The following is a 19,535-nucleotide window of genomic DNA, read 5'->3' as shown; positions in this document are numbered from 1 at the left end:
CATTTTAGTGTTTGGTTAGACCAATTTAAAACCTAGAATGAAATGAATTTTAAATTGAAAATTTCAAAATACCTCTCTTAGCGACAAATACATTAAATTAGCAAAATAACAATTGTTTATTTATTTATTTTTGTAAGAATTGTGGCAGTGGTGGATGGCGGTAATGATGGTGGTGGAAGTGGAAGGTAGCAGTGGTGGAGGTGTTGGTAAATGGCTATGGGGGTGATGGAAGGCATCAATGGTATTGGTGTAGGTGGCGATGGTCGAAATCGGTAGTAGTGGTGGAAGGCAGTGATGGTTGTGGTGACAATAACAGTGTAATTAAAAGACGACGGCAGTAGTGGCGGTAACGTTGATAGTGGTGATGGCAATGACGGTGGTGGAAGGTAGTAGAGGTGACAGCGGTGGTGGTAGTGGTGGTGGAAGTCGGTAGTAGTGTAGATGGTGGAAAGCAGTGGAGGTGGCAGTGATGGTAATAGCAAAGGTGATGTGATGGTGGAAGTAGAGGTGGAAGGCGACGACAATGGTGGTGGTGGCAGTGTTCGTGATGGAGGTTGTGCTGGTGGAAGGTATTGGAGGTGGTGGAAGGACGAAGCGGTAGCAGTGGCGGTGATGGAAGTCCTGATGTTGGTGGTGGTAGTGGTAGAAGGCAATAGAGGTGGTAATGGTGGTGACAGCGGCGATGTGGTGGTGGCGGTGGAAGGCAGCGACAGTAGTGGCAGTGGTAATGACAGTGGTGGAAGTGGCGCTGGTGGAAGGTAATGACAGTGGTAGAGGTGGCACTGGCTGAAAAACAATGTAAGTGACAATGGTGGTAGGTGATTATGGTAGTTTTTTTATTTGGAACATGAGATTTTTTTGGGAACTTATTTTTTGAAAAAAAAGTTTACTTGGCAATGGAATGGCCATTCCATAGGTTTAGTTGTGTAATGAATTTTTATTCGAAAATTGTCATTCATATTATAAAATTTTATACCAAACAAAGTAATGGTTGGAATAGGCATTCCATTCTATTCTATTCCTGCATACCAAATGCAACATTAATTCACATCTAAAGATACAATAAAAGATGCAAATATTTTAACCAAAGTTGTTATGGAGCATACTTCTATGTTGGCCCACATGTTATCTTAAGATGAAATACCCTAAATTCAATAATTCAAAGCTACTTTAATATATGTCAAATGTGAGTTATCGCGAAGGGATTATCAAGGATAATCAAGGATGATCAAGGCAAGGTAGTTGCATTAGCCACACATGGAGATTTGGCAATAGAATATCAACAAGTATGATGGAAATCATAGATAGGTTGACCATTTTGTGCATAATGAGCTTTCTCATACACCTGATAGGAGGGAAATAAGTTCACTATTGAAGGTGAGTAACAAAGATCATTTGATAGGGCATTACCCAGTGGCTTAGTTAGTAGAGCGCCTAGTTCTCGGAGCGTGTGTACCCGTGTTCGAGTATCATATCTCCTTAGTTTGCTAGGATTAAAAAAAAAAAAAATTTAAAAAAAGATCAATTCATAATCGGTTTATGAAATTTCCAAATTGTATGTGAAATATGGGGTGGAAAAAGCTTTTGATGCAAGTTGAAATACTCATGGGTTTGTGTTATGAAAAACGTAGTGAGCCCAAAAACAAATCAAGAAATACCACAGAAAAGATAAATGAGCCACACAAAGATTTAGTGTGGTTCGGCAAAGCCTACATTCATGATGGAGATCCAGCGAAAGTTTTCACTATACGAAAAATAGGAGATTACAAGTCTCAGCCTCCAAACCCTAACTCTCGCTCACACTCTCTTTCTTTGTGATTTTCATTGTCTCTATGACGTAACACGTGTGAATAGTGCATGAACAATGGCGTGAGTAATGTTTTCTAGTTTCTATTTTCTGTTTTAGGAAAGTTTTTATTGTTTTAATTTCCTAATAGTTAAGTGTCCGTTTCAGGAAAGTTTTCATTGTTTTAATTTTCTAAATAGTTTTGTGTCTAATTTCCTACATATATATAGTTTAGGATTTGCTTAGGCCTATAAATACATGCTACTGTAATAGTTTAGGGATCAATTATCTCTTTTATTAATATTAGAAAACCGAGAGCTTTTCTTAATCTCTTCTTGTGAATTCGAGTATTTAAAGAATACTTTGCTATTATTAATTATTTTGCTTGATTTCATTGATCCGCTACGTCAAGTTTGTATCAGAGCCATTCTCCATGGACGGTGATCAAGGAGAACGTGCAGTGACTCTGGGAGAATGTCAACAATTGCGTCAAGAACTCAAACAAGAGATTCAGACGGCAGTTAAACATCTAACTGAAGTCACGAATTAGTGCAGGTTCATAATAGGTTTGATTAAGACCAACCTGATGGTGTGAATCAGCCACGGCAAAAGGTTGTAAATCAACGTGGTCCTCTTCAGCGTGCTAATAATCAGCACCAGTTTCAATAAGACGTCTAATTTAATTCGAGCGATGATCAAATTGAAAGTATTGTTCTAACACTTGGAGATCACGGGGTCAAACCAAATCTTCGATATTTTTGGAGTCTGGTTCGAGGTTAAAGTGCCAACGGTATGCACGATCAGTTAAGGACTTAGAGAATTCTCTTAAACGGACCACATGATTGTCACCAAAGTGGCTCAAAGCTTCAACAAAACGCATGACATGCTCACTGGGATTGCTAGTTTTGCCATTGAACTAGGGGAATTTGGGGACCAAATATCCCTGTGGGTATGGAGTCTGTGCGATGGGACGAGGGTAAGGAGGCTTGCTGCCAAAGTCCAAGGCACAAGAGGTTGGTGTGCCTTTATTGAAGAGGTCACATACTTCAGAGCACGTGAACACCTTTTTTGGAGCAGAAAAAGAGTAAGAGGGGAGAGGGCGGTATGCTTTAGGGTTAGCCTGAGCATAAGTAGGTGGGGAGTAGAACATGGGTCGAGTATTTTAAGATACCCGAGAACAAGCAAGTCCCACTTATAGCCTTTAAATTTAAAAGACGGGCTTCAGCTTGGTGGAAACAAACATAGACTAACCGAAGGAGGCAAGGAAAATAGCCTATGCTATCGTGGTAGAAGATGAAACGGCTATTGATGGCTAATTTCTTACCACCAAATTATGAGCAGAGATATTATACCAAAAATTTAAGAATTGTCGGAAAGAGAATCCATTTGTTAACGAGTCTATGGAGAAATTTTACAAGATGGATTGTGACATCAAGAAAGGTCAAAATAATTTTTTTGACGTAACAAGTGATATTATTGAGATTGATCAAAAGCAAAATTATTTTGCTCCACCTCTTGTAGTTGAGGATGATGAAATTGTCCTTACTTTAGTTGTAACAAATGGACTTCCAATAATAAAGCTTCAAAGATGGAGTCCTTGGACAAAAGGAATAGTTTGAACGAATTAGATGTAGAGCAATACAAAGAAGAGGATGTCAACATGGAATGTGGGGACATTTACTGCTACATAGACCCATATTTGAAGAGCAATGGTACTGGTACTAATGAGATTTAAGAAGTTGAGAGCATGATAACAAAGACTAGGGGTGCTACCATGATATGCGCTTAGAACAAAGATGATGTCATTTATAGAGACCTAGTTGATTGTTGTTCTAATATGCATGTTCCATATGAAATTATACTACCATGTCCCTTATGGACAAAATGGTTTGCTTGTCCACCTAAAGTAGTATAAAATTTTGTCCATACTTATATATGATGAATTGTCAGCAAAATACAAGCAAAGAAGGGGAGCATGATGATATAGCACATGTGAACAGTGCATGAACAGTAGAGTGAACAGTGTTTTCTAGTTTCTATTTTATATTTTATGAAAGTTTTGATTGTTTTAATTTCTTAATAGTTTAGTTTGTGTTTAGGAAATTTTTCATTATTTTAATTTTCTAAATAGTTTTTTATCTGTTTTAGAAAAGTTTCCATTGATTTAATTTCCTATATAGTTTAAGATTTTCTTAGGCCTATAAATACATGCTACTTTAATAGTTTAGAGATCAACTATCTCTTTTATTAATATCAGAAAATCAAGAGTTTTTCCCAATCTCTTTTTGTGGATTCGAGTGTTTAAAGAATACGTTACTATTCTTAATTATTTTGTTTCCTTTCATTGATCCGCTAAGTCACTCAACTCATCCTACTCTAAACCCTAAGCGCCCTTATATATGGGGGTACAAGAGATACTAAATATGATGCATGACCCGCAACCAAAAATTGGGTTAAATTTTTTTCTTTCAACGGGTCGTCAAGTCGCAACACAACCCCGCACTAAACTCAGGTCACAACATCATAGTATAAAATCTTGGTCATACTTGTGTATAATTGGATACTTTATTCATAGCCAAATTTGAGGACAAGTTTTTTTTTGAAGTGCAAGAGACTGATGTAAAACAATTTTGTCAACTTATTTCGATCGACTTTAAGAGACCCATTCCTAATAAAAAATGAGACAAGCAGAACCCACTAGCTTTTGGTAGTGGCTCATGCCATTTAATACCAAATTTAGTCGTTTAGGGCCCCACAATCATGTTTTTCTAGGAAGACTGTAGAAGTTTTTGGAATTTTTGTTCAAGTTATATTATTATGAATTTTGGGGCTTGCTTGATTTGTAACTCTGAAAACAGACCGGCATCGTCCTGCCAAAGATTCAGAGTTTTTTAACTCAAGAAGTTTCATTTCTTAACTTCAGGAACTGCCCCAACCATCCTCTGAAATTGATAGTATTCAATGGCTGCCTAGCCCTACCCAAGGGTTCTTAATGGCACACACCTTAAGCTACTTCAACCCTCCCTCACCAATTTTTCCTTGGCACAAGGTTGTGTGGTTCAAGCATCATATTCCTAAGCATAGTCTTATTCTCTGGCTAGCTACTAAGGGAAGATTATACACATTGGATGCAAAACCAGTTCTGCATAAACACTACACCAACTGTTGTTATCTATGTAATTCAGCTTGGGAATCCATTGATCATCTCTTCTTCAAATGTGAGTACCCTTCACACATTCGGAGGTTTGTCCAAGAAGTTGCAGGTTTCTACATTTCACCTAGTAGCTGGTCTAGTCTCTTGCAATGGTGTTCATCTCATTGGTCCTCACCAAAATTTCTTATGCATAAGTTGCTTTAGGCTGTAACTGTATATTTTATTTGGATGGAACGGAATGCTAAAGCATTCAGGAACCACTCATCATCCTCTAGCTGCATCATAGCCCAGGTGAAGGACTATGTTAGATCAAGACTTGCAGCACTCAAGCTTAAAAGTTCATATGTCTTGAAACAGCTCACATCCCTTTCCCAGCTACTACTACTTTTCCAGCAAGGTTGTTCCACAGCTTGTGGTCAATCTTGGCGATTATCTTAACCATTGCAAGAAAGGCTGATGATCGTAGTGTTGAGTTTCTCTGGAGGGTAGGATGCTGTAGTTTGTGGATCTTAGTTACTATGTTGACATTCTCTCAACATTAGCAATGCAGTCTTTATTTATTCTCTTGTTGTTGATAGTTCAGTTTGTCTAACTAAGGGTTCCCTTGGTGTTGTTTTCTTCCCAAAATGGGACTCATTGTATATTCTTTTTTCTCATCTATACAAGCTTATCATTTAACTGAAAAAAAAAATAAAAAAATAAAAAAATAAAACTCTGAAAACAGTACGTTATCAAGAATTCAGAAAATCAGATAACTAAAAAAGTTTTAGGAAACTAAAATATTTTTAGAAAACAGTTTTAAGAAAACTGAATTAAGTAGAGATTTTGCACATTATTCTCAAAGTTACAAACCAAGCAGGCTCTGTTTTTTATTTTAGTAGTTTTTAGTAAGTAAATTAATTTCTTATTTTATTTTTTCATAATTTTAAGATAATTGAATTTTGGATTTATTTTTAAAACTTATGTTATTAGTTTCCTTATGGTGTTAGGGTCCTTTTATTATAAGTACATTTACGTGCATATAGCAAAATGACTAATGCATTCAATTATCAATAATATACCAGATTTCAACGTGTTCTTAAATTTGTAAATTTAAAGTTGTTCTTTCGTTCATTCATCATCTATGTCTTTCGTTGTATCACTCTACCTCCCTTTCTCAAATTTTCATTCCTCTTTTTCTTTGTTTTTCGTAATGCAAGTAAAATAGAAAAAAGATAAATATACAACCAAGAGGGAGGAACCCTAAAAATGAGGAGAACCAACCCAAACAATAGTAAACCTAGAATAAATCAAGTGTGAGAGCAAGACTTGCTTCTTTTATTCTGAGATGCGGCTCAGACCTCAGTCAAGTAGTGTCTTATAATGATCTGCAAATCCTTTACTTCAAAGGTTGTTCTATCTCTGGTGGAGACTTATGGCTGATCTTCTAGTAATTGATGTTGGCTTGTTGCTGGTGCTGAATCATTTGGTGCTGATGCAGTTTCTTGTATTCATTCTTGTATACTTAACCCTTAGTAGTTTTGTTATAGCTTTGTTGGTTGTAGGTTGTTGCTTTTGCTTTTGTTGCTCATTGTAGCACTTGCTTTTGGTGCGCATTGTAGCACTTCATGTACATTCTACCCTTTATTCTATATACAAGCTTACCTTTTAACTAAAAAAAAAAAAAAAAAAAGATAAAAATAAAAAAAAGGTAGACCTAGAAGCTACGAGCCTAACTTCAGACCAACTGAAGACTGTTGCACGTCAGGGTGTTTTCTTGAAAGGCGGATGAAGGCATTGGAAAGCTCTCACGTAGAAGCAATAAGCCTGCCAGATATATTATCCTTCATAGTGATTGAACTTAGCCTAAGCCTTATCGAATCTGAAATGGAATCTATCACGGCTTGAGGAGGGGAGGAAGTGTTCACTAAGATGATGTAGTAAACTGAGGTTGCAAATGTCAAATTACAAGATAGGAAGGTGTAGGTGCAAAAATATTTCGTTCGACTTTGACAAGTCAACGAAATCTCTGTAATTACTACACCCAAAATAATAACAGAGAAAAAATAACGAACTAGAGAAATTGTATAGAGATGAGGTGGTATTTTGATAATATGACTGAACCTATGATTACCTAGATTGCCTACGTATCCCACCTCATAGAGCGTGAGAATTAGGTCAGAACGTAGTTTTGGCGATGGCAATTGGATCTCTTTTTTGGGGGCTTTGCCCTTTTTTCTCTATCTCCCCATTATTGAGGGTCCTAAACCCTCGTCGAGTCCTAAGGACTCGCATTACTTGTCCCTTCAAAATCTGAATCACATTATACTGTCCTTATAATAAGGATTTATATTATTTGGTTTTAATAAATTATAATCCTTCTTCTAATAGAACTGGTACTAAAAAAAAGCTTCGTAATATATTCATAATTGGGCTTGGGGTCTCATCATCTCAGGCCTTCTTAATGAGTTCAGCCCATTATGCTTAGTTAATCGGGCCCGGCCCAAGCTTCTTGTAGAGGCTCAGTTTGAAGGTTGAATAGTCTCAGTGTTTGTGGTGGTCCCCTTATGTGCTGATGTATCTTGTCTTAATTGGAAGGGGAGATTTTTGGCCCCATAGAAGGGTAGGAATTAGACCAGTAAATTAAAGACCACTCAACAAAGGAATCCCAAGAACTAGGAGGCATGTGGAAACAACATATGTTTTGGAAGGAAGACCAAATTTGAAGGGAATAGGGGCATTAAGAGACAGATTTGATCACTAGGGTTTTTTTTTTTTTTTTTTTTTCTTCTTCTCCTCTTCAAATGGTAAAAAATAACACACACCCTTTTACCCACGTCCAGACTCAAACTTCTGCCCTCCTCTTTGAAAATAGGGAGATTATACTGCTGGGGCCTTTTGGCCCTTTGATATTTGATCACTAGGGTTGGTTACCTTCTAAGTGTATTTGAGCATGATCGATGTCCTTACAAAATGATCGTTCCTTTTTTTAGGTAAATAAAATTTATTTATCTTTCCTGTAGTGGTACAATTCTTTATGCAGGTTCTTTTTTTTCTTTCTTTGTTTTTTTTTTCCCCCCTTTGAACTTGCTTTTAATTTCCAGATGCCATGCCTCAAAATGAAAGTAAATTTTTAATTTTTAAACAACATAATTAGAAAGATATCACAAGCTATTGCACACTTAAACCAAGTTCTTCATTTGCATACTGCATTGCTTAAAGTTATATATATATATATATATATATATATATATATATATATATATATATATATAGGTAAAGCATTGATTAAAGTTTTACATATAAGGAATTGCAAACTATGTATAGTAAATTTAACAATTTTTTTTTTTTTTGGTACACCAGCATGGAGAAGATCCTTGAGCGATATGAAAGATACTCGTATGCAGAAAGGCAGCAAACAGTTTATGATCCTGAATCACCTGTATGCCCTTCTGTCACTCTGCCAACTAATAGTCATTTAATTAATAAATTGTCTCCATTAATTTTATCATTGCAGTGCCAATTAATGCTTTTGAAATTGGTGATAACTACGTGATTAATGATCTTAGAAGCTCCTTCATGACAAGAAGAAAGTATATAAAACTTTCGGGATAGTTAAGCGTGATATTCCGCACAATACATAGTCATGGAAGCAATCAATTTGCCTTGATACACTAAAATTGAGAGTTTTGAAGGAAAAAAACATGACTGCATTTGGAAGAGCCACGAGCTTTTCACATTTAACTATTGATTGAAAGATATATTAAGTATATTAAGTGAATCATTTGACTTTTCATGAATCTTTTAAAAGTATGTTAATTCGGTGGTTAAATGAATAGAATTTATTACTCGTTATTAGAAAGCTTTCTTGACGGAGAAAAACTTAGTTATTCCGGGACCGACTAATTATATACTGACACACAGTTATAGAACCTAACAAAATAGATGTTTTCCTATTTATATGTCAGTATTTAATTAGTGTGTGATACCATACAATCACTGCTCTCTTGATAGCATTACTCTAAATACATTTGGTAATGGAAGTGTTTGAATTAATCCTTTGGAGGCTGTATTCAAAATGGCTATTTTCTGTAGGAAAATTGGTCCCTGGAACATGTCAAACTTAAGGCCAGGATCGAGCTTTTGGAAAAAAATCACAGGTAAGAACCAGGTCACATTGTGTCATGGAAAAAAATACATATATATATATATATATATCTGTGTGTGTGCGCGCGCGCGTGCGCGCGTATAAATCAAAGGGATAGTCTAATGACAAGACACATCTAGGAGGTCGGGAGTTTGAATTCCCTTAAAATCACTCCCCAAAAGCGAATTCTAGCTTATAAAGAGACCCGACACCGCTATCGTGGATACAAATAAAAATATGTGTTTATATACTTAAGTGTACATGAATGGATGGAAATTTTGGAGGCCACTTGCCTTTTCCGCTTTGTTTGTTTAACTTTCAGATTTTCTTATAATCTTTAGGCACTATATGGGTGAGGATCTGGACTCTTTAAGTCTTAAGGAGCTCCAAAATTTGGAGCAACAGATTGATACTGCTCTTAAGCGCATTCGATCAGGAAAAGTATGCTATGTTAATATCATTTTTGAAATATATATATATATATATATATATATATATATTACAGCTAGTTTACCATAAGCAAGCTTTGGTTAATAACATTTTGGGAAAATCTTCTTTTGCAGAACCAGCTCATGTACGAGTCCATCTCTCAGCTCCAAAAGAAGGTGAGGTCTTTTGGCACTAATTACTTGAAATGCATGCTTTTGACAAAGACTATTATGAGAACCTCATAGTTATTCTAACACAGATGTTGTGGTATGAGGATAGTCTTCACAATTCAGTCTGCATTCAATAAATAAGTTATACACCTTTCTATCAGTTTAAGCTGTAGAAAATGTCCTATTTGACAAGAAAAGCTACACGCGAAGGGAAATACCCTATCCATCATCTTCTTTCTGTTCCAGTTGAAATTTTGAACACGATGATCCATTCTAGAAAATAAGTCTATAAATCATGCCTGTGGATTGTCATTTTATCGATCTATTCCAACTATGGGTACATATGCAAAGAAAGGAAACAGTTTCAGCTCATGTACTAGCTCTATAGTGATCCTAGCAAGAAAACAGTTGAAAAAAGATCCATAGTACTAGCATTTGTTCACATAATCTCATCTCTCATCGTCGTCTGTGACAGGAGAAGGCAATACAGGAGCAAAATAACACGCTAGCAAAGAAGGTGAGCCACCCTGCATGCAAATTCAAACAAGAGTCTTTTGTTCTTCCATTCCAATAAACAAAAAAGAAGTTATGAACTTAAGGATTTATTAGCGTATCTGTGTTATTGTGAATCCATTGAAATATGATGTTGATTCAGTAGTTAACAACTATTTTCAATTTGCACATAGATCAAGGAGAAGGAGAAGGAGAAGTCTACCGAGCTGCAGGTTCAATGGGAGCAGCCAAGCTATGGCCCTAATTCATCTTCATTCACATTACCACAATCACTTCCCTGCCTAAACATGAGGTAATAATCTTTCTCATGTCATGCAACTAATCGATATAGATGTATGTCATATAACCAACACATATAGTGCAATATCCCTATCACCAGAACCACTTAAATTCTCTTGTGTGCGCCTAAAGAAACATGTTTTTGGAAGTTTTCATTTGATGAATCAAATTATCATGTTTCAGCTGGATATTGAACTAGGAAGGGGTTGAAAAAGAAAAAACTACAGTATATACGTAGCTTCTAAAGTATACGAGAAACATTAACCTAGAAACTTCGTAGGATTGATACAACAGTATAGTAGAGCATGGACAATTGGCGTGCAATGGATACGCTTTCATAGTGTTATAGTAAAGTATGAAACTATAATTTCATGGAGGCTTTGGTTTTGGACTACAAAGGGTCGGCCGATGTTCACAGCCCTGCAGTTATTTTGTCAATCCCTTGACGTTGTGTGTCTTGTAACGCAGTGACACTTACCAGGGCAAAGCTCCAGAAATGAGGAACGAACTCAATCTGAGTCTTGAACCAATATATTCACTCAACCTTGGATGCTTCACCACATAAATGACTGGAAGAAGACTTCTGGCTGGTTCTAAAAATTTTGATTTTTATGTGAATATGGATGCATATATATAATGGTGTAAAGAGAAATAAGATATTCCCATTGATTCTTATTCTCTTTTAACCACCTCTATTATGATTTAACAGATTACTTCTCCAAGCGAAAGTGATCTGTATAAGTGTGTTATAGGTTTGCTCCCTGTTAAGCTTCATGTAGAAGGGTAGACTCTACCTGTAAAATAATGAACTTTGGAAGTGTGTTGTGTGTTTGTATTGATGTATGTGAAAGTTTGCAACTCTAAAGACTATATTCTATGCTCTAGTTATAGTTCTTGCTTCTAATGGTAATTCTGTAAATACCTGCATCTAATAGTGAAACATTTAAAATTGAAAATGTGTCATATAAAAGGTTTCAAAGGGAGGATTGCAGGCATTGAATAAAAACCATTCCCGGAGGCCTTTGGAAACTGCTTTTAGGTTTTGCGTCGATGTTTTCGGTTTTGCATTGATGTACTAGCATCTTGCTTGTGTATATTATTTCAACTTACTTGATTAACAGTTCAATGAAACAAACCACAAGTGCTGATGAATCAAAAGGCAAGAAAAGAAGACGTAACAACATACTGAAATTTTGGAGGAAGCAGAAATCATTCTCCATTTAACTGTTAGGAATTTGTTCGGCCAATTCAATATCCTTTTTACATGAATCAAAAAATGTAGCAAAACAAATAAAATTATCCTCAAAAGGATCTGACATGACAGAGTAGTCCACCAAAAACATTTACCTACCTTTTGTTAATCCAAAACCTCTTCCACATCCAATCTGACCTCAATATGGGTTATTCACAATCTCATTGTTTCTTTTCCTTTTGTGTGTCCGGTTTTCAGTCTTTACTCGTGCAAATGGCAGCTTGAGATCAAGTTGTTTCAGCAAACACCATCAACTATAAAAGCAATCCATAGACAGTCAAATACGGTGTGAAGTATTCAAAAAATATGTTAAATGAAAACACAATAACTAAATCATCTAGTAATCATTGCATAATTGACAAGAATAGTTGCATTAGCCTTTTGTAATGCCATACACTGTGTTTGCTCCTAACGGGCATAGACACCCCATTTTGTAGTTCAATTTTATTCGAAAATCTCGGGCATGTATATCCAAATTTAAGTAATAAAAAGTGTGACAGTTTTCTCTTTCTCTTTCTCTTTCTCTTTATTTATTTATATATATATATATATATCAGACTTTGTATCTCATAACTATCTACCCCAATTTGCAATTTATAAACTTTTGACATAATGGAAAACTTTCCATTCAAACTATGAGTAAGACCGTTCAGCCACCCAGAAATGAGACAGTCGATATGCAGTTATTTTAGACGGCATAAAACTACAAATAAGAGGAAAGAGAGAAAGAAAATAAAGATATTGTTTCAGAAAACCTAACAGGCATTACACAAAGGAAAATTAATGACAATGTATCATAGGGAAGAGGGTCACACATTTCAGATTGATCTGACCCTACATGCAACCTAGCTTCTTAATTTGAAGCTCGTGCACCCTTAATATTAAGAAATAAATAAATAAAACCTACATGCAGCATAATTAACTTAAATGTTCAAGAACTTATATTTAAATCTAAAAAGGCAAGTGCACGTGCAGAATCATGAAGCACAACGAATAATCATTCCAGGTGTCTTGAGTCTTGTCATGTAACCACTTTTGTATATCAAACTACCACCTAAATTAATAATAATAATATATCAGAACATATGATTCAATAAATGGTCAACACCTCTATGTGCTTGTTTCCCCAATCTGTCCCGCTCTTCTTCCCTCTCTTTCTCTTTCCCTACTGCTTGTATAGACATCTCACAGCACGGAACAAGATCAGGTTAAAGCCCTGCATATGTGGCGAACTAGGATATATAGCTCAAATATCACCACCTGCTTATAATACATATGCCTGGCCATAACACTTGTGTTACACCCTCTCTCTAAACAATGCAGTCAAGGTGCTGGACTCAAACACCATTATCTATGTATTATAATTATATGTGCTTGATCTACAATACTTAAGTACATTCCCTAAAAGTTTAAGCTTTTAGATCAATTAGTTTTTGACATGGACTACGTAGTTTTGAGAGAATATTATACCGTTGTTACTACTCAATAAGGGAGGAAGGGAAGTGTTAATAGTGTTCACATGGCATCTAAAAGAGAGGAGCAGGGTCAAAGGTTTAATTCTTTACTATTATCAATGAAAAGAAGAACAAAAAACTCCTCTTTCAACTAAAAGATGACAAAAAACATCAATAGTAATCCACTAACCCTACAATTCTTACCACGGTTGCCTACTCTATTTTATTTCTCAAAAGCTGTTTATTCATAAAGGAAAACCGTTGGAAACCATGTGTCTCACAGTAGGGGGACTGCCTTATTGCCATCCGCATTAATATTACATCAATGAATGCAATTAAAGATCAAATGATCAAAACTATATGCAATTATAGATCATCCCTTCCAACATTAAAATTGTGTAATGTGTAGCATGACTGCATCACAGCACAATAAATGCACCGAATGTCATTCAGAATTCAGGGGGATTTGACGCACACAAGAAGCCGCGGGCGCATCACCTATTCATTCCTCAAATTCAAGTCCACTTTATCTAGGTTTCATAGTTTCAAAGCAAGACTGACATCAAACCCAAAACCTTAATTTGTTTTTATATAACTAACTTTTATTACCTCTCCTTTACTTATATCAAATTGGTTAACTTCGAGATATACAAGGACAAGACGTAAATGTGTGCCTGAAGCAAGCATCTTATGATGTATCTTATACAAACAAGAATCTATTAAATTATACAGGAAAATTAGTCAGAACAAATTAACAAAGCAAGAAGAAACAATTTACCTTTGCACAAACTGGACAGAGTTCGCTTCTCTCCATCCACTCGTAGATACAACCAAGGTGAAAATGGTGAGAACATTGTGTATTTATCTTCGGATTTTCTGGAGTATATTCTGCCGGAGGAATATTAAGAGAATTGACAAATTAATACGGAGCAGAGTAAATTACTTAGAATATATAACAATGTAGCAACTATATCTGAAATTTAGTTGGAAGGCATTTGGAAAATGTGCCTAATAATTGCCATTGCTGAACAATGAAAATAGGAAACTACTTTTTTATGAAAAATAAAAAAGAAAAGAAAATTACCTTCAAGACATGTAGGACAGACATCCTCGTCCTCTGATGAAGCATAGGCATGCCCAAATCCGCCTTCCTCATTCGCTGACAACACCTTCGTAGTAGAGGACTCAGAATGGCATTCTTTTGATTCATGTTCATTATAAAAACCACTCGGTTTGTCTCCTCCACTTAACGTTTTTGGTTTTATTTGAACATTGCTTCTTCTAATTGGTTCTGCCTCTGAGTGGGAATGACCTGTGTGTTTTCCATGTCTCGGGACCAGCCCAACCCGTTGCAATTGGGAATTTTGGGCATTCACATTATTTGGCAAATGTCTACCACGAGACCTATTAGTGTCAGATTGTGTATTGTTGGATGGCACGGTAGAATTTGAAGAAGCTGCCTCTTGAATAGATGTAGTAACAGTATGAGTTTCCCGTCTGCCAAGTAGTTCTCCATACTGTAGACAAATGTGAAAGGGGAGTAAAGCCACCACGTACACAAGTACTTGAAGTTCAATTCCTCTCCAATTTAAATTATATTTTAAACAATAAATAAAAACTTAAAGACCAGTTTATTCAAGACATGTATAATTTAGATTGACAGATGTTATAAAACTAGCCAGATGCTCCAGATTATCAACAAGATTTTCCGGACACTGACAAACTTTTCATTTTCTGATCACCGGCTTTCTGGCATGAGGAGTAGCTGATTCTCAAGCCACTTCATAAGAGGAGTTGCAGGGTCAAATTCAGTCCGGACATGATTGTGTCGTACTTATAAACCCAAAAAGGCAAAAAATAAATTACAAATATTAAAAAAAAAAAAAAAGGAGAGAGAGAAGTAAAAAGTTCCAGTTTCTGGAAACGAAATGTGTAGCTAGTAATAAAGTTATTTTATTTACAAAAGCATAGCAGTTGTTCAAGAGCAGAGTAAAATCTTTGTGAATATAAATATGACTCAATCTTACAAGGTAAACTATATTAAAGGAGTTAAAGTAGAGTTTAATAATATTCTCATTAAAGGAGTTAAAGTGGTTCTTGTATTGGGCTTTCCAATATTCTTTAATAATTACTATACCTATTCAAAATTTCAATACAATTGGCTCAATCAAAAGGGTAAAAAAACAAAGTGATTCATAAGTTACTTTTGCTAAAGGAAAGCATTGATAGTGATAATAGATGCATTTCACACGCATGCACTTGTGTGCAAACAAATGTGTGTTTTTGAAACAAACGGCAAACAAAGAAAGTGGAACAATACAAGCACACAACACATACATTTAAAATTGAGCTCAAAGGAAATTTGTTATAATGTGAGTAACATGGATAACTAGAGACGTTTCTTTATATGTTAAAAAATTAAGTTCACCGAAAGGTTTAGTGTATAAAGGACATGAAGTGATGTATGAATTTTGAGTACGGTATGTGAAGGATCTTAATCAGATTCACACATAACATCACTCGATACGTACAGTTCAGATGTGCAAATCACTGATCTCAGAGCTCCTCATTAAGAATTATTTCTCAAAGTTTTGATTGGTTATCATTGGTTGAGTTGTGTAGGCCTTGATTAACGGAAGAAATAATACTAGTTGTTAATAATGAAAGACTAGGGTCCATCACTGTGATTGAAAGCATATATATAATTCCGAGGGCCAAACATAATCACCCACTCATACCCACCAACAAACCGAAAAATGAAAAACAAAAACTTAAGAAAGTGACAACATGGGCCCGAAGCAACAACAGTCCTCTGTAGATTACCAATACTATCTTGTTATGGATTGGTTTTAAAGGGATATTAGTGAAGAAGAAGAAGAAAACAATGAAGTTCGGTATTATAACCACAATAATGAGATCAGATTGTTCCGAATGAGCTTTTATAATACATATATATATATATATATATATATATATATATATAATAAAAACACACACACACACAGCATATACAGAAAAAATAAAACTACTTGAAATAGAATAATTGAATTGACTCTGTAGACATACCTTGTTCATTAAGCTCTGAAAGAAGGAATTTGGAGTAATGTGATTTCCATTATTGATACTGTTTGAATTTCCAATTTCTTCAACATCCGAAACACGAAAACAACAACAAACAGAACCCATAATGCAGCTCCAACTTCTACATTAATTAGAGATCTGTAATTCGATTTCATCAGCAAAAACCCAACAACCTAAGCAATGCTAACAATCATAATATGAAAAATAAATATAAATAATTAATAAACAAACAAAATAAGTTTCTCGCAACAAAATAGCAGTAAATTTGATATCAGAGAACAGACGACCTCACTTCAGCCAACTAAAAGCCACAATGAGATTGATCATCCAATGAATTCAACAGTAATATGAGTATCAATGATCTTACTTTATCTTTAATCATATAATAAAATAATAGCCAGAATAAAGTGTCTTATAGGAAGAATAGATTCCAAACCGCAGATTGAACAAGAATGTTGTTCAGTGTAAAATATTTACTACCCACCCCAAAACAAATAAAAAATAAATAAACTCATTCCAGGATCAAAATCACTCTTTGCAAAAAAAAAAAAAAAAAAAAAAAAAAAAAAAACCATATATTAAGATTTTATGTTCAAAATCACTCATTGGAGAAAAAGAAAAAACAGATTATACATTGTATAAACGCATGAACGAAAAAAAAAAATCATATATTAAGATTTCATGTTGAAAATCACTATTTGGAGAAAAAGAAAAACAGACAATACATGAAATACTAAAAACCCATATAAAAAAAAATTAAAAAAAATAAAAAATAAAAAAAAACACACACACACCCATATATGAAGATTTCATGTTCAAAATCACTCATTGGAGAAAAAGAAGAAACAGATAATACATTGTATAAAAGCACGAAATAAAAAATAAAAAAATCATATATTAAGATTTCATGTTGAAAATCACTATTTGGAGAAAAACAAAAAATAGACAATACATTATACTAAAACCCATGAAAGAAAAGCGATTTTGAGATATACCCTTTTCAAATAAACCTTCAGTAAATAAAATCAATATATGACTCTCTCAATGTATGAAAGTAGAGAGAGAGAGAGAGAGAGAGTACCTCTAGAGACAGAAAGAGAGGAGAGAGAAAAGGATGATCACAGCGGTCCAACGTTGGACTGAAATCTCTGAACTGAAGGAGACCTTCGAATCTTCGATTCTGTCTGTCAATTGGTCGCAGGATCTGTCGGCGAAGAATTAGCTACGGGAATGCGGAGAAATTAAAGCTAAAGCTGCGTTTGGTTTGGTGGGTTAAGCCTCTAATATCAATCCGCATTTATTAGTAATTACGCGAGTAATCCAATTCCTTTCCAACAGTTTTTAGAAACTATTAAAGCAAACTCCAAAGCACACCCACCTATATATATATATATATATAAGTGGAGAATATTGGAAAGCACACCCACAACATATAATAAAATAAAATAAAAAATTAATTGATTATTTTTTATAACTCCAATTAACAAACAGTGTCTAATAAGGACTCCTTAATCCTTATCATTATAGATAAAAATAAAATAAATAAATTCTCTCGTTTTATGTTTACATCTCTATATATTTGTCGAAGTGTGGCGTTTAAAAGAATAAAATTTCATCCATTAAACATATGGATTTGTGTTTTAGATATATATATATATTTGTGGGTTTGGAATATAATTATTATTTTTATAATGGTGGTGTTGGTCTTCCCGATGTGTGCAAGGGCCCATGTAAGATAATCAGATAAGTGGGCCCATGTAAAATATTTAGATAAGTGACTTTTGAAAGCTGATTTTCTTTGATTTGATTGCTTAATTTTTTATTATTCACATGATGGCTAAAAGTTATCCAAACTCCTGCTGCTAGTTTTTTCGAAATCTTTTGCCTATTGTTGGGGAGTATGTATTTAAGACTTAATAGCTTATTTGGTATTATTGTGAGAATAAAAAATAAAAAAATAAAAAAAAATTATGTAGTAGGGTAGTAAAAAAAAAAATTATGTAAATAAAATGCATACTATGTATTTGGCACACATAATAATAATAATAATAAATTTTATTAGTTATTTTTTATTAATTAGAGTAATGAAGTCGAGCTCTCAATTACAGTGGGAAATAACACAAGCACTAGGTTACAAAAGCCTTCACAATAATAAAAACTTTTCACAATTAAATTATTTTTAAATTTGTTTGTTAATAAATTTTTTAAAAAAATACTTATATTGCTAAATTTATCATAATATTCTTTAATAGAATGTTATCATATTTGATAATAGTAACTTTATTAAGGAATTGGTGTAATTGTCTTTATAAAATAAAAAATAACAAAATTATATACTAAAAAAAAAAAGTTACCTAAAATATTGAACCTCCACTAAAAAGACAATTTTAAAAGTTATAAATTCAGCTTCCACTCTATTGGGACTAAAATGGTGCAATTATTGTTAACAAAACCATTAAGGTTTAACGCAATTATGGTAATTCTCAAAATAATTTTGTGAAAATCTTAAAATAATATTTAAAAATTTTCATTTGCACCAGTTACCAAATAAGAGGTAAACTTTTCCACCGTGTTGATATTTGAACAGACTATTGAGCAATGGGGTGACTCATGCATTGCTCGTTGGGCCCCTAGACTGAGGGCGCTGCACATTCATGGTGGCCTAGGCCCCAATGGCTTTATAACTATGAATTAGTTATTCCTAACCGAACGTCTTCCTAACGCAAGAGGTAGGGTTGCTCCCTGATGACTATGGGTGTAAGTTGAGCAGGTCTAATCCAGTCTAGCCCCAACCCAAGCTCAACATGAAGTTGGATTGAGTTAGGCCGGCTCGATGTCACCCCAGATATGTGCTTTCAAGTAACTCAAACCCAAAAAAAATTCTAGAGCGACGTTGTTATTATAAAAAGTTTTGCAAATTACATCTTTGTTTGAAAATATTAATTTTTCTCACGGCTAATTGGTATTATGACTAAAGTATTCAATTATTAATTTTTGTGTGTTTCCAATTCTAATTTTATTTCATTAATACAACAAAAATAAAACTTATCTTATTTTATTTTATTTTTTCAAACAAATATGCAAAAATAGCATTTTTGGTTTTCCCGGCTTGAAAATCAATTTTTTTTCAGAAAAATTTAGTTTTCAATTCATTGATTCTGCCATTTTTTCTGTTTGAATTTTTTTAGCATTGCAAAGACCTTTTATATATCACCTGAACTTTTATGCACAACACAAAAGAAGTAAACTTTTTTTCCAGAATTGTACAGGAGTGAAAATGGTTCTTGGATC

General features: G+C 34.3%; 2 protein-coding genes across 2 annotated transcripts in view; one reads left to right on the top strand and one right to left on the bottom strand.

Annotated features, from left to right (window-relative positions):
- Window positions 1–11,333, top strand: part of LOC132302744 (agamous-like MADS-box protein AP1) — a 29,409-nt gene extending 18,076 nt beyond the window's left edge. Inside the window, exons 2-8 of the mRNA XM_059799677.1 lie at window positions 8,283–8,361; window positions 9,015–9,079; window positions 9,408–9,507; window positions 9,630–9,671; window positions 10,141–10,182; window positions 10,352–10,470; window positions 10,926–11,333. Coding sequence (XP_059655660.1) covers window positions 8,283–8,361; window positions 9,015–9,079; window positions 9,408–9,507; window positions 9,630–9,671; window positions 10,141–10,182; window positions 10,352–10,470; window positions 10,926–11,022 — 544 coding nt within the window. The 3' untranslated portion in view covers window positions 11,023–11,333. The remainder of the gene's footprint in view (window positions 1–8,282; window positions 8,362–9,014; window positions 9,080–9,407; window positions 9,508–9,629; window positions 9,672–10,140; window positions 10,183–10,351; window positions 10,471–10,925) is intronic.
- A 324-nt stretch (window positions 11,334–11,657) lies between these two features.
- LOC132302171 (E3 ubiquitin-protein ligase At3g02290-like) lies at window positions 11,658–17,531 on the bottom strand. Its single transcript, XM_059799049.1, has 5 exons — window positions 17,326–17,531; window positions 16,230–16,382; window positions 14,248–14,680; window positions 13,942–14,051; window positions 11,658–11,963 (listed from the first exon to the last, which is right to left on the bottom strand). The coding sequence occupies exons 2-5, from the start codon at window positions 16,347–16,349 to the stop codon at window positions 11,937–11,939; spliced, it is 690 nt and encodes a 229-aa protein (XP_059655032.1). The 5' UTR covers window positions 16,350–16,382; window positions 17,326–17,531; the 3' UTR covers window positions 11,658–11,936.
- Between the last annotated feature and the right edge of the window lie 2,004 nt (window positions 17,532–19,535).

This window comes from Cornus florida, unplaced genomic scaffold (genome assembly GCF_030987335.1).
Source record: "Cornus florida cultivar Cherokee Brave unplaced genomic scaffold, ASM3098733v1 CherokeeBrave_3.0.0_Hap2_Chr04, whole genome shotgun sequence".
NCBI lineage: Eukaryota > Viridiplantae > Streptophyta > Magnoliopsida > Cornales > Cornaceae > Cornus > Cornus florida.
This window is presented reverse-complemented; position numbering and strand designations above follow the sequence as displayed.

Excerpts from the sequence above, each read along its gene's own strand:
- LOC132302171 (XM_059799049.1), bottom strand. The coding sequence starts at position 16,349 with ATGGGTTCTGTTTGTTGTTGTTTTCGTGTTTCGGATGTTGAAGAAATT. Across the intron at positions 14,681-16,229 it reads TTCAGAGCTTAATGAACAAG|TATGGAGAACTACTTGGCAG; the intron begins GTATGTCTACAG and ends ATTTGTCTACAG. Across the intron at positions 14,052-14,247 it reads CTGTCCTACATGTCTTGAAG|AATATACTCCAGAAAATCCG; the intron begins GTAATTTTCTTT and ends TTCCTCCGGCAG.